General features: G+C 36.8%; 2 protein-coding genes across 2 annotated transcripts; both read right to left on the minus strand.

Annotated features, from left to right (window-relative positions):
- Positions 1-1,186: 1,186 nt before the first annotated feature.
- On the minus strand, positions 1,187-9,600 carry LOC116251286 (uncharacterized). Its single transcript, XM_031625453.2, has 11 exons — positions 9,249-9,600; positions 8,092-8,168; positions 6,513-6,588; positions 6,320-6,392; positions 6,188-6,239; positions 6,042-6,103; positions 4,769-4,832; positions 4,366-4,423; positions 4,195-4,281; positions 2,486-2,579; positions 1,187-1,484 (listed from the first exon to the last, which is right to left on the minus strand). The coding sequence occupies exons 1-11, from the start codon at positions 9,362-9,364 to the stop codon at positions 1,392-1,394; spliced, it is 852 nt and encodes a 283-aa protein (XP_031481313.1). The 5' UTR covers positions 9,365-9,600; the 3' UTR covers positions 1,187-1,391.
- A 1,156-nt stretch (positions 9,601-10,756) lies between these two features.
- On the minus strand, positions 10,757-24,523 carry LOC116251144 (uncharacterized). The gene is made up of 10 exons (XM_031625235.2): positions 24,158-24,523; positions 22,497-23,010; positions 22,070-22,220; positions 17,049-17,159; positions 16,209-16,920; positions 15,141-15,377; positions 14,953-15,043; positions 13,080-13,306; positions 12,060-12,126; positions 10,757-10,999 (listed from the first exon to the last, which is right to left on the minus strand). Exons 1-10 carry the CDS (start codon positions 24,305-24,307, stop codon positions 10,854-10,856), a joined length of 2,406 nt encoding a protein of 801 aa, XP_031481095.1. The 5' UTR covers positions 24,308-24,523; the 3' UTR covers positions 10,757-10,853.
- Between the last annotated feature and the right edge of the window lie 517 nt (positions 24,524-25,040).

Raw genomic sequence — 25,040 nt, forward strand, 5'->3', positions numbered from 1 at the left:
TTTCATTTATCTGCTCTGTTAAGAATTGCTCCTCTCTCTCTAAAAAAACTCGAATAATATCCTTTGATTTATTGATTTTGTTTTCTCTAATCATCTACGTTGCCTGGTTGTACGGTTCTATGCTTTTATTGTAGCGCAGTTCCGATGCAAATCAGCAAGAGATAGGTCTCCCAATCTTTTATAGATAAAAAAATAGAGCTATACAAATCATAGGAACAAAAAATTGGAGAAATCTGCTGCATAACAAAAACAAAAACAGCAGACAAACCTTAGGCCAAAATGGAACAACAAGCATAACTCAGACCGGCAAGGCTGGTCAGTAAAACGAGGACAGGAGATTTTCAACTCCACACATCGGAAACAAAAGGTAGTCAACCACTTGGACAGGAATGTCATCTGCGAATAGCAGATTGATGAGGAATATGCCAGCAGACCTTGAAAGTGGCATAAGAGTGTCTGTGACGACCTTCAGAGGCTCTGGTAAGGAAAGAGTGGAGTTTCCTATCATTAGTACAGACCGTAATAGAAACGCCACCTTAGTCCATGGGAGATCACTATATAGTTCATCGGAGTATTAACATGATGTTTTCTGGGTATTGTTAAGCACCGCCCTTTCATTTATACATAGAGAGAGAGAGAGAGAGAGAGAGAGAGCTAATGAACTTGATGTTCAGGTTAAAAAAGTTTTTATGCTACTTAACCCCTGTCTAGCAGAAGTAAATGTGACCGCTTTAGTTTGAAAGGGCCATATGTTATACAGTTATCAAAAGGCAGGCAATTAAATGAAAAAAATCAAAACCAGGAACGTGTTATTACAACATAATTAGGCACCTTCTGTAACATATCCATTTTTTCACAAAGGGAGTAAAAAACTCTAGCCGATCAAGGCCATTTGTAAAACAACAGTTTTATCAAAACTCCAGTTGTTTATGTGACAGGTAAAACTGTAAATTAATGAACCTGATCAAGGACATTTTTATAAAATTATCGCTTTAGCCTTGTTAATAGAATATATATATATATCAAGTGCGTATCTGTATGTGCAAAGAAATCAAAATGAACCAAGGTGGATACTGCTCCGTGTCATTGTAGGCAGGCCCAACTGAGTTTGTTTTATTCCCAGTAAAAGGCTCGGAGGTCCAACGCTGGCTTGCCTGAGCCATATGCGGCTCAACCACCACCAACCGAACGACGAGACTGATGGCATCTGAAAAGGATCACAAGCAAGAGAGGCATAATAATTGCGTATCTCCTGCATGTACATCAAGAAAATGACATAGCATACTTACAAAGCAAAACAGCGCTGAACAGCCCTCTCAAATGCAATTTGAATTGTTGGTAACTTGGGTACACACATTACAAGAAAAATATTGCTTTGAACAATTTACATGTTAAGCACAGGGGCAAAGTCTCTTTGTATGAGGATGTGAGCCATCACAAGACAAGACTGACTGCTTGTCTGTATACAAGCATGCTCCAGGATTCTGAAAATCCAAACATGGAGTTACTAATCAATATGTAATTGGAAAGCCAAAACTTCGAAATTTGATGATCTAGCAAATAAAGTTGATGATATTTTAGAGAACAGACCATGCAAGTTTATCATTCAAAATATCATAAGTTAGAAAACCAATGAGTGCCATGATAAGAAACCAGTTTTAGTCCTTAACTGCAAAAGCCACAACAGCTGAACTTTTGTTAAAAGCTTATAACCCCGGCAAAAAAAACTTGAACGGAGACTTCTGAGGGAATGGATGGTATTTTGGCAACAATGAGAATGTAAGCTACAGAGCCAAGACAAAAAATAATTGCCCCCAACTTATAAAATCATGTTACAAGCAGTTTTGCATTTATTTAATAATTCAACCATTCTAGATCCTATGTTCCAGCCAACAAGTAGAGCGAATCAGAATTGGAAACTAAATTAGTCGGATCACGTGATAGCAACTGAACCACATTGCATTTGACAAAGAAAGGTAAAAAAACTCAAGCAGATAATTTCACAAAATCTTCTAAAGAGTGGAAGATGTAACATTGCTAAGGAAGCAAAAGAAAGAAATGCTGAAGGTCGTGGTTGCAAGCCAGTGATATAAACAGCGTAGGTAGATTTTTATGATTCTCCAAATATAGTAGAAATCTTCCTTGTAAAAATCATCCAAAAGGAAAATATTATGATATCTTAATTTTTCTTTGGAAAAAATAATATATATATATATATATATATATATATATATATAATGTAATACTAGAACTCACATGAGTAACACACATGAACTCAAACCAAACGTGAATACTAAAATGTAGTCTTTTGCTGCGTAACACTAAATTTCAAAAAATCATTGGTCACTGAAAATGTTACGCTAAAGTTACGAGATTTTAAAAATAAAGTTAAAAATAAAGGAAAAAGTTTCCAAGTGACGTGAATAGGAATGTCCAGGAGAGGAATACTAAATGGTGCAAGATTTAGGATGACAAAAATACACACCAGATCCTTTGGGGCATGATCAACAACTTCTGCAGGTTGGTCAGCTCCAATGCTGGCCACACATCCGCTGCTGCAGTTCATGTACTTCTGCATGCTGTTCCAAGACACAAGAGAAGAAACCCATGAAGTAGCAATTTCATGACAAAAAGTTTACAGCTATATTGGATAATCATCAAACTGATAAAATATAGATTTTTTTTATCTGCACATATTTTTTCTTTTATAATACAAGAAAAATCAGTAGCATTTCACCATATACCATATTTAACAGAATTTAAAAGAGATTGGGAAACAAGTAACTACATTATAGAAGCTAGTATAAAATAACATCCAGCATGTTCTCATTCTTACTCTTTAAGGATAATCATGCAGTAGTTAAGCAGATCCTGGCCATTAAGGATAATCATGCAGTGGTTAAGCAGATCCCGACCATTAAGATATTGCCTAAATTGGGTACTCAAGTAGGTCAGCCTTCCTTTTTTTTTTCCTTTTTCTATTTTCTTTTTCTTGGTTGGCTCCTGACCCTTTTTTAGTGTACCTCCTTGCTCTGTTATCACATGGTGTGGTTACAGGTAGGGATATAAATGGAATAGATATCTTTGATAACTGATCCAAAATTGAAATTGACTGCAATTCTAGAAAATTGTTCATTCTAAGATGGCATGAATCATGAGTAGTTCACTGGTGCAGGGAATGCTTTTTATGGGTTCTCAGGTCATGCTTTGAACATATTCTGAGCTTGTAGTAGAGTATTCCAGGCTCTCGAGAATACCTTTTCAACTTGCAGGCTCTTGAAAGTCAGCTCTGAACTCTTGGTAGTGTGTGTGCGGTGTTTCTGACTCATTGAAGGGGCCATGAAAAGGATACTCGGACCAATATTGCACACTCAATGGAACATACCATGGTTAAGCTGGAGAAGGGGGCAAAGAAGGAATAAGAACCTTTGCACGATGCCTTAGACTTAAAGGCACGTGCTTGGGTCTGCTTGAGAGGATATCAAAGCAATGCAAAGAAATGTTTCTTTATTAGACCAGGCAAGGGAAATGACTAGATTCTCCAACCTTCCACTTCATTCCTATAGATTTCACCTCATTGTCGGGGCTTGGCAGTTTCAATTACTTTCAACTAGTTGCCTTAGACTTTCAACCAGATTAGTGTGCATCAAGTGAAGTGCAAGTGATTTATTACATAGTGATTTATATTCCTGCAGCATTCCTATTTGTATTCTTGGAGAGGCTTCCAATTTTACAGTTCTTTCATGCTTTACTCAAAGTATCATAAATAATGTATTTCAGGAGAATAATTCATTTCTAGATTGATTTGAAAATCCACGAAAGAACAAAAAACAAAGGCATAGCGTCTCATTATCTGAGAAGCATCTGCACATAATATCCATTTATACTTTAAATACGAGCCTATTTAGAAAAGACATCTGACCAATAATCTTGATACACCATATCTAAGCCAAATAAAGAAATACTTTTTCCATTTTGCTAACTACTCTAGTCGCCAATCATGGGAGATTCCAGATATTGTGAAACAAGAAACAGTGATGCTCCAGACAATACAAGCAATAGCAATCTGATAAATGGAGAACTCTGATAATGAAGTAAACTAATTTACATTCTTGCTAGTAATACATTAATTTAAGATGAAAAAGTTAAAATTCATTCTTCTAAAATTCAACAAGAAAGAAATAGAGAACTTACATTTCACATTTGTTAAGTATCAGCAGCTTGGCTGGCACACATGATTGACCCACAGATTTGCACACCAAACTGCATGACTCCCCTTGCCTTTCCATACCATGGTAGGAAAACAATGTTAGGACAGTACAATCCTGCCTTCTATATCATTTTTGATAAATTTAAGGACCTCACCTTCCGACAATCACGTTAATGCCAGCCAATTTAGATTCTATATTGGTATCTGCAGCCACTGAAATACCAAAACTTGAAAACTAAATCACTCAAAGAAAATAGAAAGATAAAAATAAGAGGAAATCCAAATAATAGTAAGCAACTCACTTCTGTGCAGTTTTTTGCAAACAAAATCTCAAATAAATCGATAAAAAAGCAAACAATAAATTGTCTACATTCATTTGCCAGTCTTTTGAGAACAAAAAGTCATGGATTAAGGGGATTTGTTTGCAGGTTAAGACAACAGCCACACATACAGAGTTTTTGCATTCATAGTTGTCTGGATGTTTTAGATGTAAAAGAAGCTACTGAATAATATCCACAACATTATCACACGATGGCTGAAGCAAGTAGATGACCTTACCAGAAGAGTTCATCTGCAAAGAAAAGCAGTGATGGAACTCGCTTGCATATGCATTCTCATGAACCTGATGTTAGAGCTCATGAATCAGTATAATGAAGGCCAAAAAAATCATTAAAATTTCTGGGCAAATATTTCATAACAAATATAAGGACTGTTTTGAAATATGTAATTAACTCAGAAAAATCTACTCTAAAATACTGCAAAAAGTTCAACAAGATTGAGATTGATGCTACAGGGCTGCAGGTGTGAACAGGGGTACGAAAGTATAGTAATTGTCATAGCACGAATATATGGGTCATTTAACAACATCAAACTGGAATTGAAGTCAAATATTATATGCAGTTAACTAGTTGACAACACTTTCGCAGATGGCAATTGGATTTGGTGAGTAGAAGCAGCACCAACACCTGGTAAGAGTGTTACACGTTGTGTGACTTCCTTAAAGAGTCAGTGCAATCTAATTTAAAAGTCAAACGAGTAACCATGAACAAGTTGTCCTATAGAAAAAGCTAGAACAAATACTCCACCTGATATTCTCTAAATTTAGCATTCCTAACTAAAAACACTTGAAAACCTCATGATTTTACATGTTAATGCAAAGTCATAGTAGTAGATCAGTAAAGAATATGTTATGCAAGAAGGATAAGCAGCTCCATGCCTGTAATGAATAAAATGCTAGACATATTTTCAGCAATTCAGGAGGTCAAAAGCACCATTATCGTCTAGATTTTCACAGTCGAAATCACGAACATTGAAACTGTGTTACTAGTCAATCAAAGGCAATATAATACCAAAATGAATCTGAAGAGTTAATTTGCTTGCTGATTGTTACAGGGTCACATGCTTTGACAAAAGAAGCAAGAGGTACACAAGTTATTTGTCCGATATGCAAAACTAGATTCTGATAATCAAGATGCTTGTACCATGAAGTTATCAAAAGGTACACAAGTTATTTGTCCGATATGCAAAACTAGATTCTGATAATCAAGATGCTTGTACCATGAAGTCATCTAATTTTCAGAACAATATAAAATGAGCAAAACATTTCAAGAGCTTGAGGCAACTTCAATTAGTTTCTAACAAACAAAGTACTGTATTACTCCACTTGCTAAAGAAGCTGCTGATTTCACATATCCATTAGCAGCATGCAAGAGTTTTGCACATTATAAATAAAAATATAACACAATTACAGATAAAATTTCAGAATCTGGAATGGTAGACCTTGTTACAAAAGATGAGACAAGAAAAAAAATCATAGTCAAAATTTATTTACCACACTAGCAGAACTATGACGGCACCTTCCAGCACAGAAATCAAAAACACTTTGGTAAGTGCCTGCATGAATGGAAAGCGATATTCTAGGTTGAAATAAGATGAAGCCTCAAACTATGGACAAAGCTTCACAGACCAATAAAGAACCTGCGGTTATTGGCTTGGCTATCTTCATCTTCAGAGCAAGCTCTGGCTTAGTCTGCAAGGAATATCCTCAGCCTATTAATACCACATGCAAAAGCATACAGATTGACTGGATGGCTCATTTTCTGTACCTACCCTAGCTGGATCAAGACAGCAGGAGACACAGTACTCATATGAGTTACAGCATTGGGAGACAAGATTGCATCCTCTGAAAATAGACAAAGAAAAAAGTAAACCACAGATTCTACTGATCACAATGAAAAGTATGCACAAGCACTTATATAGAGGAACATAAAGATAAAGTAAGGGAAGTTGGACAAGAACTAACTGACAAAGAAACTTCTCTCCTGCTTCAGGACAACACTGCGTCCAAGAATTGATGCTAAAAGCATTACATACACGTCCTGCACAAAATAATGTTAGAACATACATATAGATCCGCTCATTGATAGACTTGGGGACAATTGTGTTAGAATTTGTGATATCAAGTTTTCATTTAATCACCACAGTGTTAATTTGCAGAAAAGATAGGAAAAAGATATCTTTTATAAAGTCATGGGTAGAAGACATTGATGAAAGGAGGTCAATTTTAGGGCATTGTATTTTCATTAAGAGAAAGCCTGATATCCTGGAGCAGTAGAAAGCAAAAAGCAATAGCCAATCCAGTACAAAAGCTGAATGTCTATCAATGGCACCTGTAACTACCAAGACTGGATGGACTAGGCACTTATTGGATAATTGGATGAACCAATTTCAAGATGCCTTTTACTGTATGATAATTTTTTCATTTAATCTTATTTAGAGCGGTGAAGAAGTAGGCATTTAATCTTATTTATCACGGCAAAACAAAGCATGAAACAGTCCAACTGCAACACTTTATCAAGCGAAAGGTTGAATACAAAGAAATTGAACCTAACTTCATTCCAACAAAAAATCAAGTGGCAGATTTATTCTGTAGCTGACAGAACATATTTTGGTTCTTGAAAGCTAAGTTGCCTATAGTTCAATGCCACATAGAAACTGAAAGGGCTGATAAGGTGTCATGATGCTGGGCAGGTTCGTAGTAGTTAATCCAAACCCAACGTGTGTTATAACTGAATTATATAGGGCGTGCTTGTAAGGACATTTGTGTATTTTTGCTTTGTATTGCAAGTTATGTCCAATGAAAATATTGTGTAAGCCCCATATACAATGGAAGATAATAAGTCACAATCCAAAAATTATGAAAGTTCTGCCCCTACCTCTACATCTTCCCCTTCCCCTCTATGATAACTTTGGTGTAGTTATCTAAATCTGACATAAATCCCTGATTATGAAAAAGATGAGCATTAATCAGGTTCCCATATTTGTATATCTAAAAGCAATAAAATTAACAAAACTAACAAAACAATTATCAAGTTTAATATTAGTCTGTCAAATTTCAGTAAGGGGCCAATGTGACTGGCATTTTGAAGATATGGGTAGTAGACTCAATACACATGAATAGTGATAAAGTTGTTTCAAAGACAAACTCTCACTTTTTAAACTTAGGAAATGTTTAAGAGACAAAGAGGTAATCAAGTTTGCTTGTGGACTTGCTCTAAATGCTTAAATCACTTCCTTTGATGAATTTGCTCTTTGGTACCATACCCAGATATTGAAGACACAATTTGGAACTTGTGCAAATGAGAGGAGAAAAGGATATCAATAAAAAATTCAGTGACTTAGTATTGTCAAAATAGAAGACCAAAACTTTGTGCAGCTTTTGCAATCTGTATGCCTTCCAATTTATGACAATTATGATGCTGCAGATGTCTTCCCTTAAAGTTTCAATTTTTAATCAAGTTTGGCACCAATGGCTACAGGCAACTCTAACACATATTAAGATAAAGCAACCACAGCACACGCTAAGATAAAGCAACACACACCATTATCATCAGAGAGTAGATATCTTCCTTGAACTGTTGATTTGCACATCTGTTTCCACTGAAACCCAATATCCTTCCTACATTAAAATCACATACATCTTTATGTAAAAGTTATGGCAGCCAATTTGCTGGTAATATTTTGCAGTAAACAGAAGATGCAAATGTGAACCAACAATTCATCAATTAACCACGGTCTTCTCGATATAAAATCAAGGACTATGACCATTAAAACGTATTTCGGTAATTGAGTTGCTCTGTCCTCAAAAACTTAGATATGGACCATGGCCTACAATTATAACAAGTCGTAGCAGCGCTCAGTTTTGTTTAACGAAAGCCTATAGAATGTCCTTTCCTGAGAGGAAAAAAAATTGCTACCGTCAAACTAATCCAATCACGAAAAGGAAAAGTTGATTTGAAGAAAATTGGTTCGCCCAAGAAAGAAACAGAAGACTGAAGGGCCTCACCTAAGGAGAAAAGAAAAATCGACAAGGGTCAAACTATTTCGACCGAGAACAAGAGAAGTTGTATTAGCATAATCGGTCATCCTTTTGTAGAAAGTTCGGCCCCCCCAAGAAAGACGAAAAGTAAGTAAGGAATGCGTTGATAGACGCAATCGCTTTTCGCTTAACCTGATGGTACAAATACATTGGTTACTGCTTGTTCCCTACAAAACAGGAAAACTTTCACGACAAACTTCTGCTCTAATACAAGCCCCTTGAACTTTACAGCGCTTCTGGTCGTCCTTTTCTGATGCGCCAAATGAATTGACATGTCCCAAATGAGCCATTGAGACATCTTAAAAATGGGAGTGTCATTCCAATTCATAAAGTTCACGTTTGCGCATGCAACCATTTTCACATCTTTGCAGATCGTCTGCTATGTAATTATTCGCACAACACATCCGTAACCCTAAAAGGCAAATACAGCAAAAAGTTCAACTCAAGCAAACCCTCCCTGACTCCCATATGCTCCCTTACGTTTTTCTCAACAGCCAAACCGTAGGAATCCTCCAAAAGACCAAAAATAAAAATTTTCCGGCTACACTTCGTGGCCTCAGCAGTTCAACTTCGAACCCCAAACATCGTTCACATCACAAAGTTGAAAAAGAAAATCGAAAGAAAAACCATCAAATAAGGAACCGTGAGGCGAAAGTTTACCGAATTCCGTTGACGGAGATCGGGAAGCTGGAGAGGAGGACGAGGCAGCCAATGAACGGAAGGAAGCAGCTCACGAGGGAGAGCCAACGGCGGGAATTCTTCCGCAGAAGCTCCATCGGCGGGATTGAGGTGGGTCCGTTAAGGAACCGAAGGCAGAGAGGCCTAGAGACATGGAAGAGGGGCACGATCGCGTGTCAACCTTTTACAAAAATGGCTTACTTGTTTAACGCATTAAAAAAGGAGGAAAAAAAAAACTCGTCTAAATTTTTCAAACAGTTGGCCGTCCACATGAAGAGTAGAGTGGCCGTGGCCCCGCGTTCAGCCATCCATGTCTACTACGTAACCGTACATTGGAACCATACCAAAGCACCAACCAATATAGTATAAATATCTTTAGGCGAGGGAAGAAGGATGGCTTTTGAGTGTTTTTTTCAGGCGGTAGATTGCAATTCAGTCACTCGCAGTGAAAAAACTGGAAGAGCCTTACGTAAAATCTTAATCAGAAAATTGGATTAGCATGAAAAGGTAGGTTAACAATAACATGGAAATTCAATGCGCAAATCCGATTACCCGTTGTAGGATATTGATTTCGAGAAAAAAAATACACTTTACTGGAATCATTTCTCACTATTGTCTAAATTAATTTGTTGGGTACTCAATTACTCATTTATGATATCAAAAGAGATTGGCTGAGTTTAATCACCCCGGATCTTTCAAATTTACGATTTTTCAATCGGTGGCGAATGCAAACAGTTGTCTCCGACTCTTTAGTTGTTAGTTCGTATTTCTATCTTTCTTACTTTTTCTAAGTTATAGCGTGAAGACTAAAAACTCAGAGACTTTCAGTTGTCGTGTAGACTAGAATGAAAGACAAGGTGGTGGACATGGATGGCTGGGCCAAGAAAAATATTAACGGGAGAAGGTGAACCTGGAAAGTGGCCTTGAAGGTATGGAATTATTTGCGCAGGACGCCAAGACAGGACCACCATAGGTTCTAGATTTAGCAAGGATGGACCCAGAATCATATTTCAATCAATGTGCTTCTCTTGTAGTGAGCGAGGATAAAGGAAGGAGCGCGATTGAAGCAACATGAAGAAACAATGTCTTAGGTGTAAGGAGGTCAACATGTTCAAGAAGAAATGAGGAAATTCGTCCCCACCCAAGGAGGTCCTCATTGAATTAGAACCTAGGCCTTTACGAGAATCCATCCCTTGGCAATTCAGAATGCAAGATATATGGCGTGTCTAATGGTCAAGGAGATGACATGGAGTGTGATACAGACTAACGAGAAGCAATCAGATCATGCTCTTAGTAAGTTTAGCTGTAGAATCCCGAAATTCAACTCTGCTTTTGAAGGGAATTGGTCAAAAATATGGATATTGTGAAAAGCAAACGATAAGGAAATGTTGAATTGCAAATTGTGGCACTGTTTGGATAAGTTTGCAGATGAAATGAAGATGAACATATCTATATAGCGAACCACAATTTACACAAACCAACACTGAAAATAGGGGATGAAAGTACGAGCACATCTATATATTAAAAATTAAAACAATTTACAGAAACCAGACTACCAGGTTTTTAAAGTACATTTTTTCAAGGAGGCTACACATGATGCGCCATGTCACGCAATTTATTCAACATACATGTTGCAGCAGATTCCCTTGCCTCTTGTGGCTTGCTCCGTATATCACCATCACCAGAACAATTTAAGTCCAAACAATTAACCGTCACACTTGCCACAAAACCACCTACAGAATTCCCAAAGGATAGTTAAAAAAAAATTCCCACGGCATGCAAACCGCCCTGCACTATTTGCAAGTTTTGCATCCATCAACTAAAGAAGCTGTTCATGACAATACAACATACAGCTACGATCCACAAACTATGGTGCACAGTAATGGAGACCAAAGAAATCAACTAGAATTTAGAAACATTCAAGCAGGCCAAGTACCATAATTGGCTATCTTCTACAACTTGTGCTAGAATTAACAAGTCCAAAAACATTTCTTGTCACTGACAAGGATCAAGATCATCATTACCACAGGTGCCATCCAAATTTTTCTCACACCAAGAGAACCTCTGTAACTAAACAAGAAGCTTATGTAGAAAAGGATTTAGCAATTTAAATTGTAACTCTAGGTTGTGTAACACACACACACACACACACACACACACACACACATATGCACAGCTGCCTCAAAGAGCAGTACATGGCCACCAAGGGTGGCTCCATATATGAATAATAATATTCTCGATCCATCTACCATAAACAAACAAAAAATAAAAAATAAAAAGTAGTCTTGAAACTAGAAGCAGTAATGTGCAAAGCATATAGAACTTTTCTCCAGTTAGTTTCACCCTTCTGCTAAAATCATGACTCAGAAAGACTAGGCGCATATGGAATCATGACACCTGAAGTATACGGAGCAATGCATCATGGTCCAAGTGAATTTTTGTCCCACCATTACAGATATTAAAACTAGCGAATGCATCATGTCCAATTGAATTTTGTCCCACCATTACAAATACTAAAACTAGTGCAGAACCAACATGATTAATTGTTTAGGAACTAAAAAATACGAAGGGCATCCTTTAGCTATTTTAGCATATACTACAATACCAAAGTAAAAGAAAAGGGCATCCTTTAGTTATTCTAACATAGCCTACAGCATCAAAAATAAAGCAAAAGGCATCCTTTAGTCATTTAGATACAATAATAAAATAAAAGCAAGAAATGCAACCATATGCCACTCTCAATCAACAATTATACAACTGGGAATTTCTTTTCCATCAAAAACAAGGGAATACCTCTGGATGGGAAGACAGTATAGGTTGGCAACACCCAATTGTTTTGCCTGCAAATCTCATCCAAATCCTACAGGCGAAAAAAACTTCCCTGAACTTATTCCTCATCAAAAGAGTCCAGAAATAAAAGTAACAGAGTATAAATGAGTCATGAAGAGAAAAGAAAATAGGTTCGCCTTTAAAAGAACCACAACCTTGCACAATCAAGGCCCAGACATTATGCTTCTAAGGAATGGAAAATCAAACTTACGATCTATTTTATCTCAAGATTATATACTAATCCTTACATGGTCAACCATTTAGTAGCTTTAATTGTTTTAACCAGCTCCATGCCATTGAATAAAGGAAGATGTGTGATTAGGATGCCCTCAACAAAATAAAAACCAACACGTGACGTACTTCTGAAAGGATGAAAATACCTTGAGAAAAGAGACTCCTTTTCTCTTGAGATCATATCTCCCATTCAACGGCTAAGAGGCTAGTTAACATAGTTGAAACCACAACTATTGCGATATTTTCAATTGAAGAAAAAAAATAAAGAAAATGAGAAAAAGTAAAAATATTGCGATATTTTGAAAAAAACATTAAAAGTCAATTTTATCGCAATTTTATTGCTATTTTGTTATTTATTTTTAATTAAATATACAAGTCATATATAGGTGTCTAAACTGAAATAATTAAAAGCACTTAAGCAAGGTGGAGACACATAATTTTGGTAGAGGTATAAAAACAGTAAATATAGAAGAATTTTTTTATCTTTATTCTTTAATAACTTGCCGGAAGCCATGGCTGGGCAGCCTAACTAGTTTAGTACTGTACTAAGAACGTTTTGGAGATATTCTGAAAAAGTGACTTTCGCTTGTCACCATGGGAAAAGACAATGTCATGGTATCAGTGCATTGGTGATTCAGTAAACTTTCTCTACAGGTTCTTACTTTTAAACCTGCTAAAGTTCAAGCTTTTACGCTGCCATCCATCAACAGTATAAACCACAAGAATTAAGTTCAACTTGAAAGTACTTGCCTGGCATGGGCTATATAAATTAAGAATTGCCTCTGACAGCCTTTTCCTTTTATTGCCCTGAATTGCATATTTTTCTTCAGAACTAGCATCTAGAAATTCATTCTTAGTTCTGATCATGGATGCAGTGCCCAGATTTGGGTGAGATTCCAAGGTTTCTTCTTCTGAAGGTGCAACATCACAACCTTCTATCACAGTTTCAATGATCAGAGTAGATGCTTCATCTCCACCTGCAAAATAATATCAAAAGATGTTTTATTTCTACAGGAAGCTATTAAGCATGTTAAACAATCTTATAGATAGGCAAGAAAGCTACAAATTGTGATACCATCTCCTAGAGAAGCATATCATTAGACAACCTTTGCTACTTTACAGAACCATGGGCTGAGTCACATGGGTAAGCCACTCGGATCCAAGTACCCATTGTCAATATGGCAACTATGGGATGCATGTGGGTATGTTTTGGATCGGATTAGGGTCAGACATAGAAATTTATTGATGTAAATGGGTATATTACGGAGCAACAGTCATGCCAGTAACCATATTAACTAAGTCACATGGGTACTTTAGTAATATAACAACCCGACCCACTCCTGGGCTCGGGCCCCTGGTTCGACAGATCCCAACCCGCCTCTAGCAGTTTCGGCTCCAACCCCAAAAAGGCTAAGAACCAAGACAATCATTTCATTAATGATCTCCCTTTATAAGCCCTTGAAGATCTTTCACAATTTTCAATACGAGACTAAAGTTATCGGATGTTACAATCCACCCCCCTTAAGGCACACGCGTCCACGCGTGTGGGACCCTAGCACCGAGTGTTGAACCGGCTCTGATACCACTATAACAACCCAACCCACTCCTGAGCTCGGGCCCCTGGTTCGACGGATCTCAACCCACCTCCTACAAGTTTCAGCTCCAACCCCAAAAAGGCTAAGAACCAGGACAATCATTTCATTAATAACCCCACTTTATAAGCCCTTGAAGATCTCTCACAATCTTCAATACGAGACTAAACTTCCGGGGTGTTGCAAATAAGGTCCCCAAACCCATATCACCATACGAACACAGCAAAACGGGTACTTGGACACACCTGGGTGTTTTTTAGCAGGAAATCAATATAAACTACTTACTTTTACTTGATCTATCTTGTTTTTAACTCAGATTTCATTCAATTTTTGTGAATTTATTGGTCATTAGAATGTACAACTTTTATTTATATTACTTGTTTTTTTAAATGTTGCTTTTGTTTTGAATTTTTTAATATTTTGCATATATACATATACATACCCTGCCGTACCCCATACCTGCATTTTCTAAAATTCTCTTTACCCATATCTCCGTACCCATACCTGCACGAGCACCATGTGACTTAGCATATTAATTGTCTCATTTTCTTAGATCCATGAAAAGTTGAAAACATTATGGAGAATCCATCTACAGCTTATCTTAGAGTAGAGACATAACACGGAGGCTAAATAACTAATGTGCAACCATGACAAGACAAAAATAGCATATGATTAGCAACAGAAACACACCAAAGAATTCTAGTTAAGAAAATAATACAACAAACATGAATCCAACCATGGAACCTTATCTAAAACTCCTACAGTTTGCATGAGATCAATGGCAGTAAACTGGTGAATTAGCTGACAAGATGCTAACTAGGGCTGACATATCTGTACGAGATCAAGCATAAAAACTGCTCGTAAGTGCTTGTTTACCCAGCATAGAGAAGCAACCAAATATAATTTGCAAACTAAATTATAATGTATACAAATAGGGTACAGCAGAAGAAAAAAAACAGCAAGTACCAGGCTGCACCACATATATGTTCAGTAAAAGATGGCTATCTCACAAATAAACCTAAAAGCTGTACCTGCCATGATAGTTTGAATTTGCTTTTCACACAGAAAAATTGCATCCTCCACCTGCCGCTGCTTTAATGATAACTGCCGATGCTCATGCACCTGCAAGCACAAAAATTTTTTGCCAAAAAAAAGATAATAAAAATGCAACCCTTGAGCATCATGTACAAAGCAATAGAGAGAAAGTTCAAGCACATACTAGTTTTGCATGTTTCTTGTGCAGGACTTTTACAGCAGTCTGCAATAAAGCATGTTCCTTGGATGACAACATCATTGTCAAGTTATTACCCTTCTTTGTGTGATCTTCAAATTGCAGAACAGAGAGGTTACTTTTTGCAAGTTCATCCTGATTGGAGAAATCAACACCAAGTTCCCCAGAAGGCTTGGCACTTATGTCTCCAATTTGTGGCATCATTGGTGGTTTTTTTGTTCCAAACTGAGAAATGCTTCTTTCAGTTAGTCACATGAATGGTGGACACTTACTAAACAAGAAAATAGGAGAATTACTAACGCATAAGACAAAAAAATAATTACATATCCATCGAAAGGAAAAATGTTAGAGAAAATAAGAATAACAGACTATGGCAGCAAAATAGGTTGTAGTGCAGAGTGGAGGTGTGCGTGTGTGAGAAATCAATAATCAAATTTAAGTGTTCATTGTTCAGGCTTTTCTAAAACAAAACCAAATGCTTGAATTTTTAAAACAAGAACTGATGCCTCCATGAAAATAATAAGTAAAATGATAATAAAATTAAACAACAGAACCTTTACTAGGCGTGGTCTTTGTCAAGATCAATCAGACAGGAGTTGACAATCCATAACCCGTGTTCTATATAATACATGAGTTCACATAGTAGCTGGTATATTTGTTATTTCACTATGTTACAAAGATGATGGGATTTAATTAATGTACTTCTTGATTAAACACAAGAGAGCCAAAAGAGAATCCAGAAAATAAAGTGCACATCTACATGCTGAAAGAAGCCTTTGTTTGCTTTTGACATGAATATATAATTACATATGAACCATTTGTTAAAACCGCATGAACTTATCATAATTCAAACTTAAAATTCAGCAGACTACTAAATGGTACTAAAATGTTTCCTCCATGAAGACTTTATAAAAACAGATAGTGCAATGGTTACAATTTAGATTCTTAGAGGGGCCAGTTTCTATATGTTTCATCTGAAACATCCAAAAAGGCACATGATCCAGCAGAGTAACATTCAACCCAGTAGAAAAAGAAACTCTACATCCATGATACTACCTCATTCCTTGTAACATTTTCTGAGCTGTTTAATGTGCCCCCAACATTGTGAAACGGCTCCAGTTGCTTGCAACAAGGTCTGACAACTTGATCTTCAGCAACAACAAATGAATCCTTGACAAAAGGAACCTCCCCAGAACCCAATAAAGCAGAGGGCTCTGAATCTTTGGAAGGAGCATCCGAGCCATATGGCTTAGCACCTTTCCCATAGTCATTTTCAATTACAGTAGGATCTGTACTGCAAATAACTGTATTTGAAATTTCATGAGATTGAGCTGTTTCATTGAGAATTTTGTTCTTCTTCAGGCTGTGTGAGTTGATGTTTTCTGGAGAACCAAGTTTTTCAACATTGTGATCCACCTGCATTTTCATAGATTGTGATTTACGTTTCTTCTTTTTCGACACTTTCCCATGACCATTTTCATTTGTGGCATGGTTTTCAGTGATATTCAAGCTTTTAGAATCTTCATCAGATAACCGTGATACATTGGAAGCTTTGTTTCCCTTCAAGTTACAAGAACTGTTGTCTGGAGAAGTGACACTTTGAACCTTACTGTCCATCAAAGTTGTTATATTTAATAACTGTGATACATTGGAAGTTTTGTTTCCCTTCAAGTTACAAGAAGGGTTGTCTGGAGAAGTGACACTTTGAACTTTACTGTCCATCAAAGTTGTTATATTTTCTGGTCCACCCACTGATTGGACACTTTCTCTGTAAAGAAGCAACTAATCAGTGCACAATCAATTCACAGTTATAGAGATAGATTTAGAAGATTAACACAGCCATTAGGTGCCCTTGTTTGTGCAAATGGCCCTGTATAAAGTATAATCCTGCCATACCTGGACATCCAATCTGAGATTATCTTTTCATATGGAAATAATTGGAAAAAGGTGACAGCTTCTGTTGTCTCATAACCATCGGACGCCTTGGCAACTATGGAACTCTGTAGGCTGCATAAAAAAAAAGGAATGCCCATGAGATGTACACATCCAAAAGGACACGGTTACTCATCCTTGTAACAGGCATTAAAGATTAATAAAGTTTGCAGAACTAGTATTACTATAAATCTTGGAGAAAATTGGGCAATTGTTTGCATTCAAAAGAAGAAAATGAAAGCACAGTTACGAAATGTAGACTAGTGTACATCTTGCATACTCATCCACAAATATCACATAAAAAGAATATCCTCTTCTAGATAACATGAAGACCAGGTCCCACATTTGAAGGTACTAATTCACATGTCTAGAAGAAACACAATCCCAGTGTGGAAGTGGAAGCTTTTGCATTTTTTTAATAATACAATTTATGCACGCATAATTTTTTTCATTACAAAATTTCTCCAAGTTGGAAAAAAGAAAAATTTAGATACACTAGGATAGTGTAATTTTTTATACTAAAGACATGGTTTTCTTTTTGACAAATCCAAAAAATTAAGGTACTAAAAGCTCCTCCCATGGCTCTACCCTATGACACATGGGTGCAGGAAGTGGGAAAGGGTGCAAGTACGAGTGCGAGTGTGGTGCGGGGTGCAGCAAATTTCAAAAAACATAGGTGCAGGTGCAGGTGTGGCGAGGGTATGGGTATATATTTATATATATAATACAAAGTTATCATAGATTCCAAAACCTGTATCATTGTATTTCTTCCATGTAATATATATACTCTGGACTTTGGAGTTTGATTTCAGATCTTACAATCTTACTCATAATATAAGTAGGCATTAAACAAGTATTTGTTATATACCTAGTAATATAAATTTATAACTGTATAAATATGTATCATATATTACATATAACATATATAAGACTGATTAAAAAAACTGGTATACATTTATAGAACTTATAAGCAACATATGTATATGTATATATGACAAAATTGATAAATGAAACTTATGCAATTAATACATATAAGCAAACATGTTCCAAGATTAAGAAAATTTATAAACAGCAAAAAGTTAGAGCAGCATATAATATCTAGTATTAAACTGCAAAAATATGCAGTCAAGTACTAAAAAACAATATAACGAATGCAGCAAAAGTATGTAGCATTATTTCTTAAAAAAAAAAAAAATCAAAAAGTGGACAAAAATGACCTCAACGTGGTTTGACCACACCGTATTTGTGTTGACCACACCTGGTGCCATGTCAGAGGCCCACCCGAGTCGTGTCGACTCGGGTGCTTTTGCTGTTTTGGTGAGTCCGAGTGACATACGTCCTAGCCAATAGGCCTGGTGAACTGGGGCACTCTTGCACCCTACATTTATTTCTATAGAAAGAGATATTACAACCATGATCTATAATTCAGAAACACATAAAAAATTGGACCTAATTTTGGTAATAATCTTGCATTTAGTATAGGTATTTTCATGTTCAAGATTTTCTAAAGCTTCCATCTTCAAAAGAGTTCTATTGGTGGCATAAAAAAAAGATTAATTTAATTATATATTTAAATGAAAAGAGAGTTTTGTGAGAAGCCACATGAAAAGAAGCTCTAGAATCCTAAGCCGCCAAAGGAAGATTCTCCGACGACTCCGAAGGGGTTGAAGAATATTGATAAGTTGAGTAGTGGGAATCCACAAACTCTTCTTTGTCTTTGGAAGTGTCATCAACCGTGACAAGCCTCCATCTTCTTCCTTTAACTTTGGGTAATATGAATCAATCTATCTGCGTTCTCCACAATTATGATGATATATTTTCCCTGAATTATCATTGTAGATTGTATCCCTCACAATTATTGAAAATGGGCAGCCATAAGGTCTTATATTATCTCCAAATGTTGAAAATGGCTATAACTGAAGCCGCTTCACCATTTGAGAGCACCTTAAGTCTAGTTTCTTCTTAGACAATTTGGACAAAGCCTCTTCTACAAAAGCAAGTTTGGTTGATAAAGTAATTTGCTCAAATTTCTACCTACCTTGAACCATTAAAAGAACTAAAATTGTTCCTTCTTAAATAATGTTACCCAATTTCAAGCTCTTGAATATGCACCCATGTAGACTCAAGGAAAGAAACTTACCTTGTGACATGGTAACTGAAGAAAAAGGACTCATATATAGTCATGTCATGATTTTTGGTGACACATATCATTCTCCACAAATGATTTTGGTAGGCAACGTCATTCTAGTATTCATATTTTGAAGGCAATCTCATGCTTAACTAACAAGAGAAAATTCAGCCATGTTAGCACAAGTACTCAATTTTATACTATTTATAATCCAAAACATTGACCTGGAGCAATATTTTGAAACCCTATGACTTGAGACAACTATCCTGTCATCCATTATTGACTCATGGGGTCAACTTGGTGACTTGATCCCAGTTTTGTTACCATTCTTTTTGGAAGAAAGATATATAACTTGTTATTTTAACATAAAAAGGTTGTAGAATGACCTGATTACTTGTATAATTTAGAAACAAGTCAATTAACATTAAGTAAAGTATTCAATAAGTTATAGTTACTCAAGTAATAACAAGAAGCCACACCATTGAGCCACTCTATAGTTGCATACTCCAACATACTTGAGTATCAAGCATCAATATATCAATTGAAACCAACAACTCAACAAAAACAAACATTAAAGTCAAGATAACATGTATCACCAAATTTTGGGCAAAATGATCACTCACAGCCAGAGAAGTTGACAAGGGGAGTCAAACAAGTTTTGGATAAAAGCGAGTCTCCCTATTGTGTTGACTCGGTAGAGGGCCAAGTCAAGCGAGTTAGCAGAGTCAATGAATCAACTGCGCAAGTCTTTGAAGTATTAACCATTGCTTAACAATACTTTATGTGCCATTCATCAAGTTTTTTCTCAAAATTTCCCATGGTGTTTATTTTTTTTTCTCCATCAAGCTCCCATCCTGACTCACCTTCTTATCAAGTTAAAGAACTTCACTTTGAGCCCATCATTATATCCAGAAAATATCTCTTGAATGTGGTGCTTCATGACAGTCATCAGGTCATTGAGTTATGTTGGCAACTCAGCTAAGTTATAAATTTCTATGGTGTGCTTTTAAGTTGAAAAGGGGTTGACTAATGCACTGACACCAAGAGAGAGAGAGGAGGGGTCAATGCAGTGCCAATGAGAGAGAGGAAGGTCAATGCAGTGCCAACGAGAGAGAGAAGGGATTGGATCAGCCAGGGCAGATGCAGTGCCACCATGAGAGAGAGAGAGGGGGGGGGGGGGGGGAGAGAGAGAGAGAGAGAGAGAGGGAAGAAAAAGGAAACATGACATCCATGGCTGACACAATGCCACCTACAAAGAAAGAATGAGCCAGTGTGGTTGATGCCAGTGACCTACCACCAACCACTGCATCACTTTGTGAAATCCTCGCCTTGCAAATGCAGAGAAGGTTTGGATGAGAAAAATGATGCCTTTATAGGTGAACGTGGATCGTTTTAATGCATAAAACTGGGTCAAATACACGATATTGTTCACAATATGTCGCTAAAAATTGGATTGAGCCAAACTAGAAGGATCCTAATAAAAAATTTGGCAAGCCAACGATTTGAACAATCATGGACTGATTCCTTTAAATGGGTCATGAATTGGATCTTGACCCACCTCTGCCTGATCTGAGCCAACCTAAGTTGGCTCAACAAGTTACCAACTATACATCATGGTTGAAGACCATATCATTTAATTTGATGAGTTAATTTCATAGGAATGTGTTATCCTTGTTTCACATAATTAGGGAAACCTATTAGGAAACGAGAAGACGAAGTTAGACTACAAGAGGGAAGAAATCAACTTTTTGCAGAAAATCAAGGCCAGCACCAAGATTTTCTTGAACAACCAAAGCTTTGATACCGTGTAAGAATGGAAGTTGCTCTTGCTTGATGCAAATAAAAGGGCTTCTATAAGACCACCACTACAAAGCAATTGCTTGATCGATCTATCATACAGGTACTCTCAAGTCTTGACAATAATACTTGAACACTAAGTCACATGAATACTTTAGTAAGGTCCCAATACCCTTGTTGTAGTACCAACATGAAAAAGTAGTACTTGGACACACTTAGGTACTTTTTGGGTCGAAATTGATCTCGTCTATTTATTTTTATTTGATGTAACTTGTTTATAACTCAGTTTTTTCATTCTGTTTTGGAGAGTCAGTGGTCATGGCATTTATCATTTTTATTTATGTTACATGTTCATTTAAATGTTACTCTTGTTTTTTAATTTTTGTGATATTTTGCACATATACATATATATCCTACCATACTCTACCCACATTAACTAACATTGTCATGCCCATACCTGCATCATGCACCCACACATGCATCCATGCAACTCAGCTTGAACAAGATAAAGTTATATAAATCAAAAATACAAAAAATAACAGAGTTTTCATTATATTCCTAATTCATACCATGATATAAAACTAATACAAGGAATCATTTATTTATAGACAAGGGAAGTGCTCTACTCATTGAGAGTGCCCAACAGCCAGTTATCTAGTAGTTGGTCAACGGCTAGAACAATTAATTACTGTACTGCCCTTTGGGCATTATACTTAGCACATCAATAAGAAATTAAGAATAAAAATATAAAAAATAAAATTATCTAGTAGTTGGACACTCCTAATGGCTAGAACAAATAATTAAAGTAATGCCCTTTGGGCACTACATGTATACATTAATAAGAACAAAAATACAAAAAGGCAGAAAATATTTACATCAACACATCCAAGTGTATATGTTAACACTATTTAATATACACACATATATATGTTTTAACTTTTAACAATTTGATGTCCACTAAAGACCAGATATAGTAACAAGGCCACACGGACATCAAAATTTGAATATACAAGAGTACATGGAGTACATAAGTTTGACATTGTTGAGACTTGAGACAAACCTGTTCAGTGCATCCTTAATAGGTACTTTTTTCAGTTGTTCACCAGGTTCCTTTAAACACTGCATGAGGTAAAATCGAGTAGTTGATCTAACTTTACTCAATGAATCTACATTGTCTCTTTGAAGGACCAAAAAACATGAAGAATCAAGGCCTGCAATAGATGAATATAAAATGCCTTTGCAAAATCAGATATAGGTGATAGAGAAGCAGAAGCAGAAACAGTAGAATACCATCAACAATTGCTATCTTCCATAACCACTTGAATCACATAGTTAAGATAATGATAATTGATTAAGGAACCCAGCATTCAACAGTACCCAGGTATCTTCGACCAGTATTTGTGGAGGTTAGAAACTAGGTATTAGCCATTTCTCGAAGCTAAGGAAATCAAAATCATACAACCACATTTTTAGTTTGACACCATTACCAGTTTTATCATTGACAGCAGAATGTGCAACTTGCAGGAGTGCCTCTTCATCCAAAGTTACTGGGCTAGAAGCTTGCTTTGACTGTGTTGTGCCACGAAAAATCTTCTTGGCAGGTGTAATTTGCTTCTCTAAATCGTTTTGTCCTGATGCATGTGTAGCAGCAGTAGTAATATCTTTTTCTATCAATGACCAAACTCCATGAATAACAGAACCAAACTCTAGCAAGAAGTTCTGTTTCGCTGTGTCAACAAGAAGAACTGAAACTTTTGAGACTGGCCAACTATCTTTACGAGGAAGGCTGGTCAGAGCATTCAATCCATTACAAATATCAAAAGCTTCCATGATCATTTTCTCTGTGATTGTTTTCTGTCCTCCTTGGCCACAATTCACGAATGACAATAACATTTTTTTTGCAATAACAGCAACCTTTATGAAAGCTTGATAATCAAGAAATTCAACTTCTGGAAACTGTTTCCTGTGGAAGTAATTGTACAGCAACACAACCGCATGCATCTGAAACAAAAAGGGAGCAGAATGAGAAAAACCCTTCCCAGAGTCCTCGTAATAGGGAACAAAGAAAGAACCTATAAACTAATATAGCTGTCAAACCCCTGGAAACACTAGGAAATAACACGAACATTGCAGCCAGATTGAATAATTCCTTGTTATATCACTCCGTGAAGTAGATAACACATACAAGTACAGCTTCGGAACATTTAGATGGAAAAACCGCAAGGGTTACATAAGCAGTACATTCTAAAGGAACCGTAATCACAGAGAAAGCCGGGTGACTGGGCAGGGTATTTCCACAGTATAGCTGGTTGCTCAAAGAAAAGACCACGCTGCATAACTACCGTTAGTAAGACAACGTTAGAACACTTCTAAGGTTTCTCAAGAAATTTTGATCTGTAGGCTTCCGATACAAGGTTTTGTATCATGACATGCCAATCTTCTCTATTTAATGCTATTTAAGCTCCAAGACAGAACTCACCCAAGTGCCCCAAAAAGTCCACAAAGTAATTACAAAATAGCAGGAAATCTTCAAAAAAGGAGAACCCTTCAAAAGCTTCAGAACCAGAGAAAGCTTTATTAACGTAGAAAGTATAACAGAACAATCTTATCAATCATTCGCACATTGATCACCATTTGCCAATCAGCGAAAAAGCAACACTTCAAATGCAAACGACAGTCATTTTGATTTTCACTACAGCATTTCATATTTTGATCTCATTCCTTCAACAGTTGGATTAATCCGAATAAGGCCTTTCGGTTACAGCATTCCGCGAAGGTCTACCGCAATCCAAATTCTGAGAATGCGTAAAAGGAAGAAAAAGAAGAGCGAGTTAAGTTTGACTCGAAATGAGCAAGTACTCGCAAAACGAGAACCACACTTCGTCGGGTCGATCAAGAACCTACGGAAATTAATAACTTCTTTCCCCAGAACGCATTGGTTGCTAAATAATGCAAACCCGAAGAGGAAAAGAAAAAATTGATAGCTTAACCAAGAAAGGCGAAAAACATAAAGGAGGGCGCTACTGGCCGGAGAAAGGAAACCAAGAAAACGGTAGACAAGTTTCAGAGACATCGACTCCTGTTTTATAATGAAATTTGCACGAAAAATGAAAAAAAAGAGACCAGAAGATACGGATGAGAGAGAAACCTGCTTCCCAATGGACTCTTCCAGTGATTTGGCGGGAGGATTACGGTTGGAGGAGAACTTTGGTAGGAGAGGAGAGACCAGCATATCCAGCAGAGCCTGCACTGTTTCCTCCATGGGAGTCGCCTCCCCGCATGGCAACGTCGACCCCATCTCTCACTCACACACACAGAGGGAGGCGACGGTCACGAGACGACGACGGCAAAGAGACTTCTGCTGCTTCGTCTGGTCCCGCTTCTGGAGTATCCGGAAACAGAGAAAAGGAGAGAGGAAGCACTAAAATGAAAGAAAAAGAGGGAGACAGAGGGGCGTAGTAAGCATGCAGACGCAGTTGCCGCCAGTCTTTGTACGATCGTCCAACGCCTTTGAATCCTTTACGGGTCCACCTTGTTTGGAAAGAATTAAAAATAACAGCTCACTTTTGATTTATTTACATATACCATCAACCGTGTCAAAAATCTGCGCTTGGTCTCCTCGGTAGAGGAAATATTTCTCGAGAAACTGCTTCAAATGACGAAAATGCTCCGTAGTACCTAAAATGACTAAAGATCAAAAACTCATTCCACCGAGCGTTGGTGTTAAATTGTTGATGTCGTAGATCTGGACTGCCAAAATTTGTATTAATAAAATGTTTTAATACCTTTCGATAATTAATTATACCGAAATATATGAGTTGAATGCCTTCCTTCAACGGTTCAAAGTTGTGAATTTTGTGGTTGTTGTCATATTCATGTATGTTACCTTTTGTGACGCTTAAGTTGTTGAAAGATGTACCATATATTTATTTAACATGCAAGTAAGCTAAAACCTTAGAGGCATAAGACTATGTCATTGAGGGTTTTCTTGCAAAAATGATTTTTCTTAAGTAAATATTATAAAATTATTC

The sequence above is a fragment of the Nymphaea colorata genome, chromosome 3 (assembly GCF_008831285.2).
Source record: "Nymphaea colorata isolate Beijing-Zhang1983 chromosome 3, ASM883128v2, whole genome shotgun sequence".
Taxonomy (NCBI): Eukaryota; Viridiplantae; Streptophyta; class Magnoliopsida; order Nymphaeales; family Nymphaeaceae; genus Nymphaea; species Nymphaea colorata.

Excerpts from the sequence above, each read along its gene's own strand:
- LOC116251144 (XM_031625235.2), bottom strand. The coding sequence starts at position 24,307 with ATGGGGTCGACGTTGCCATGCGGGGAGGCGACTCCCATGGAGGAAACA. Across the intron at positions 15,044-15,140 it reads ACAAGAAACATGCAAAACTA|GTGCATGAGCATCGGCAGTT; the intron begins GTATGTGCTTGA and ends TTGTGCTTGCAG. Across the intron at positions 13,307-14,952 it reads AATTCAAACTATCATGGCAG|GTGGAGATGAAGCATCTACT; the intron begins GTACAGCTTTTA and ends ATTATTTTGCAG.
- LOC116251286 (XM_031625453.2), bottom strand. The coding sequence starts at position 9,364 with ATGGAGCTTCTGCGGAAGAATTCCCGCCGTTGGCTCTCCCTCGTGAGC. Across the intron at positions 4,282-4,365 it reads ATTAACGTGATTGTCGGAAG|GCAAGGGGAGTCATGCAGTT; the intron begins GTGAGGTCCTTA and ends TGGTATGGAAAG. Across the intron at positions 2,580-4,194 it reads ATACTTAACAAATGTGAAAT|CATGCAGAAGTACATGAACT; the intron begins GTAAGTTCTCTA and ends GTCTTGGAACAG.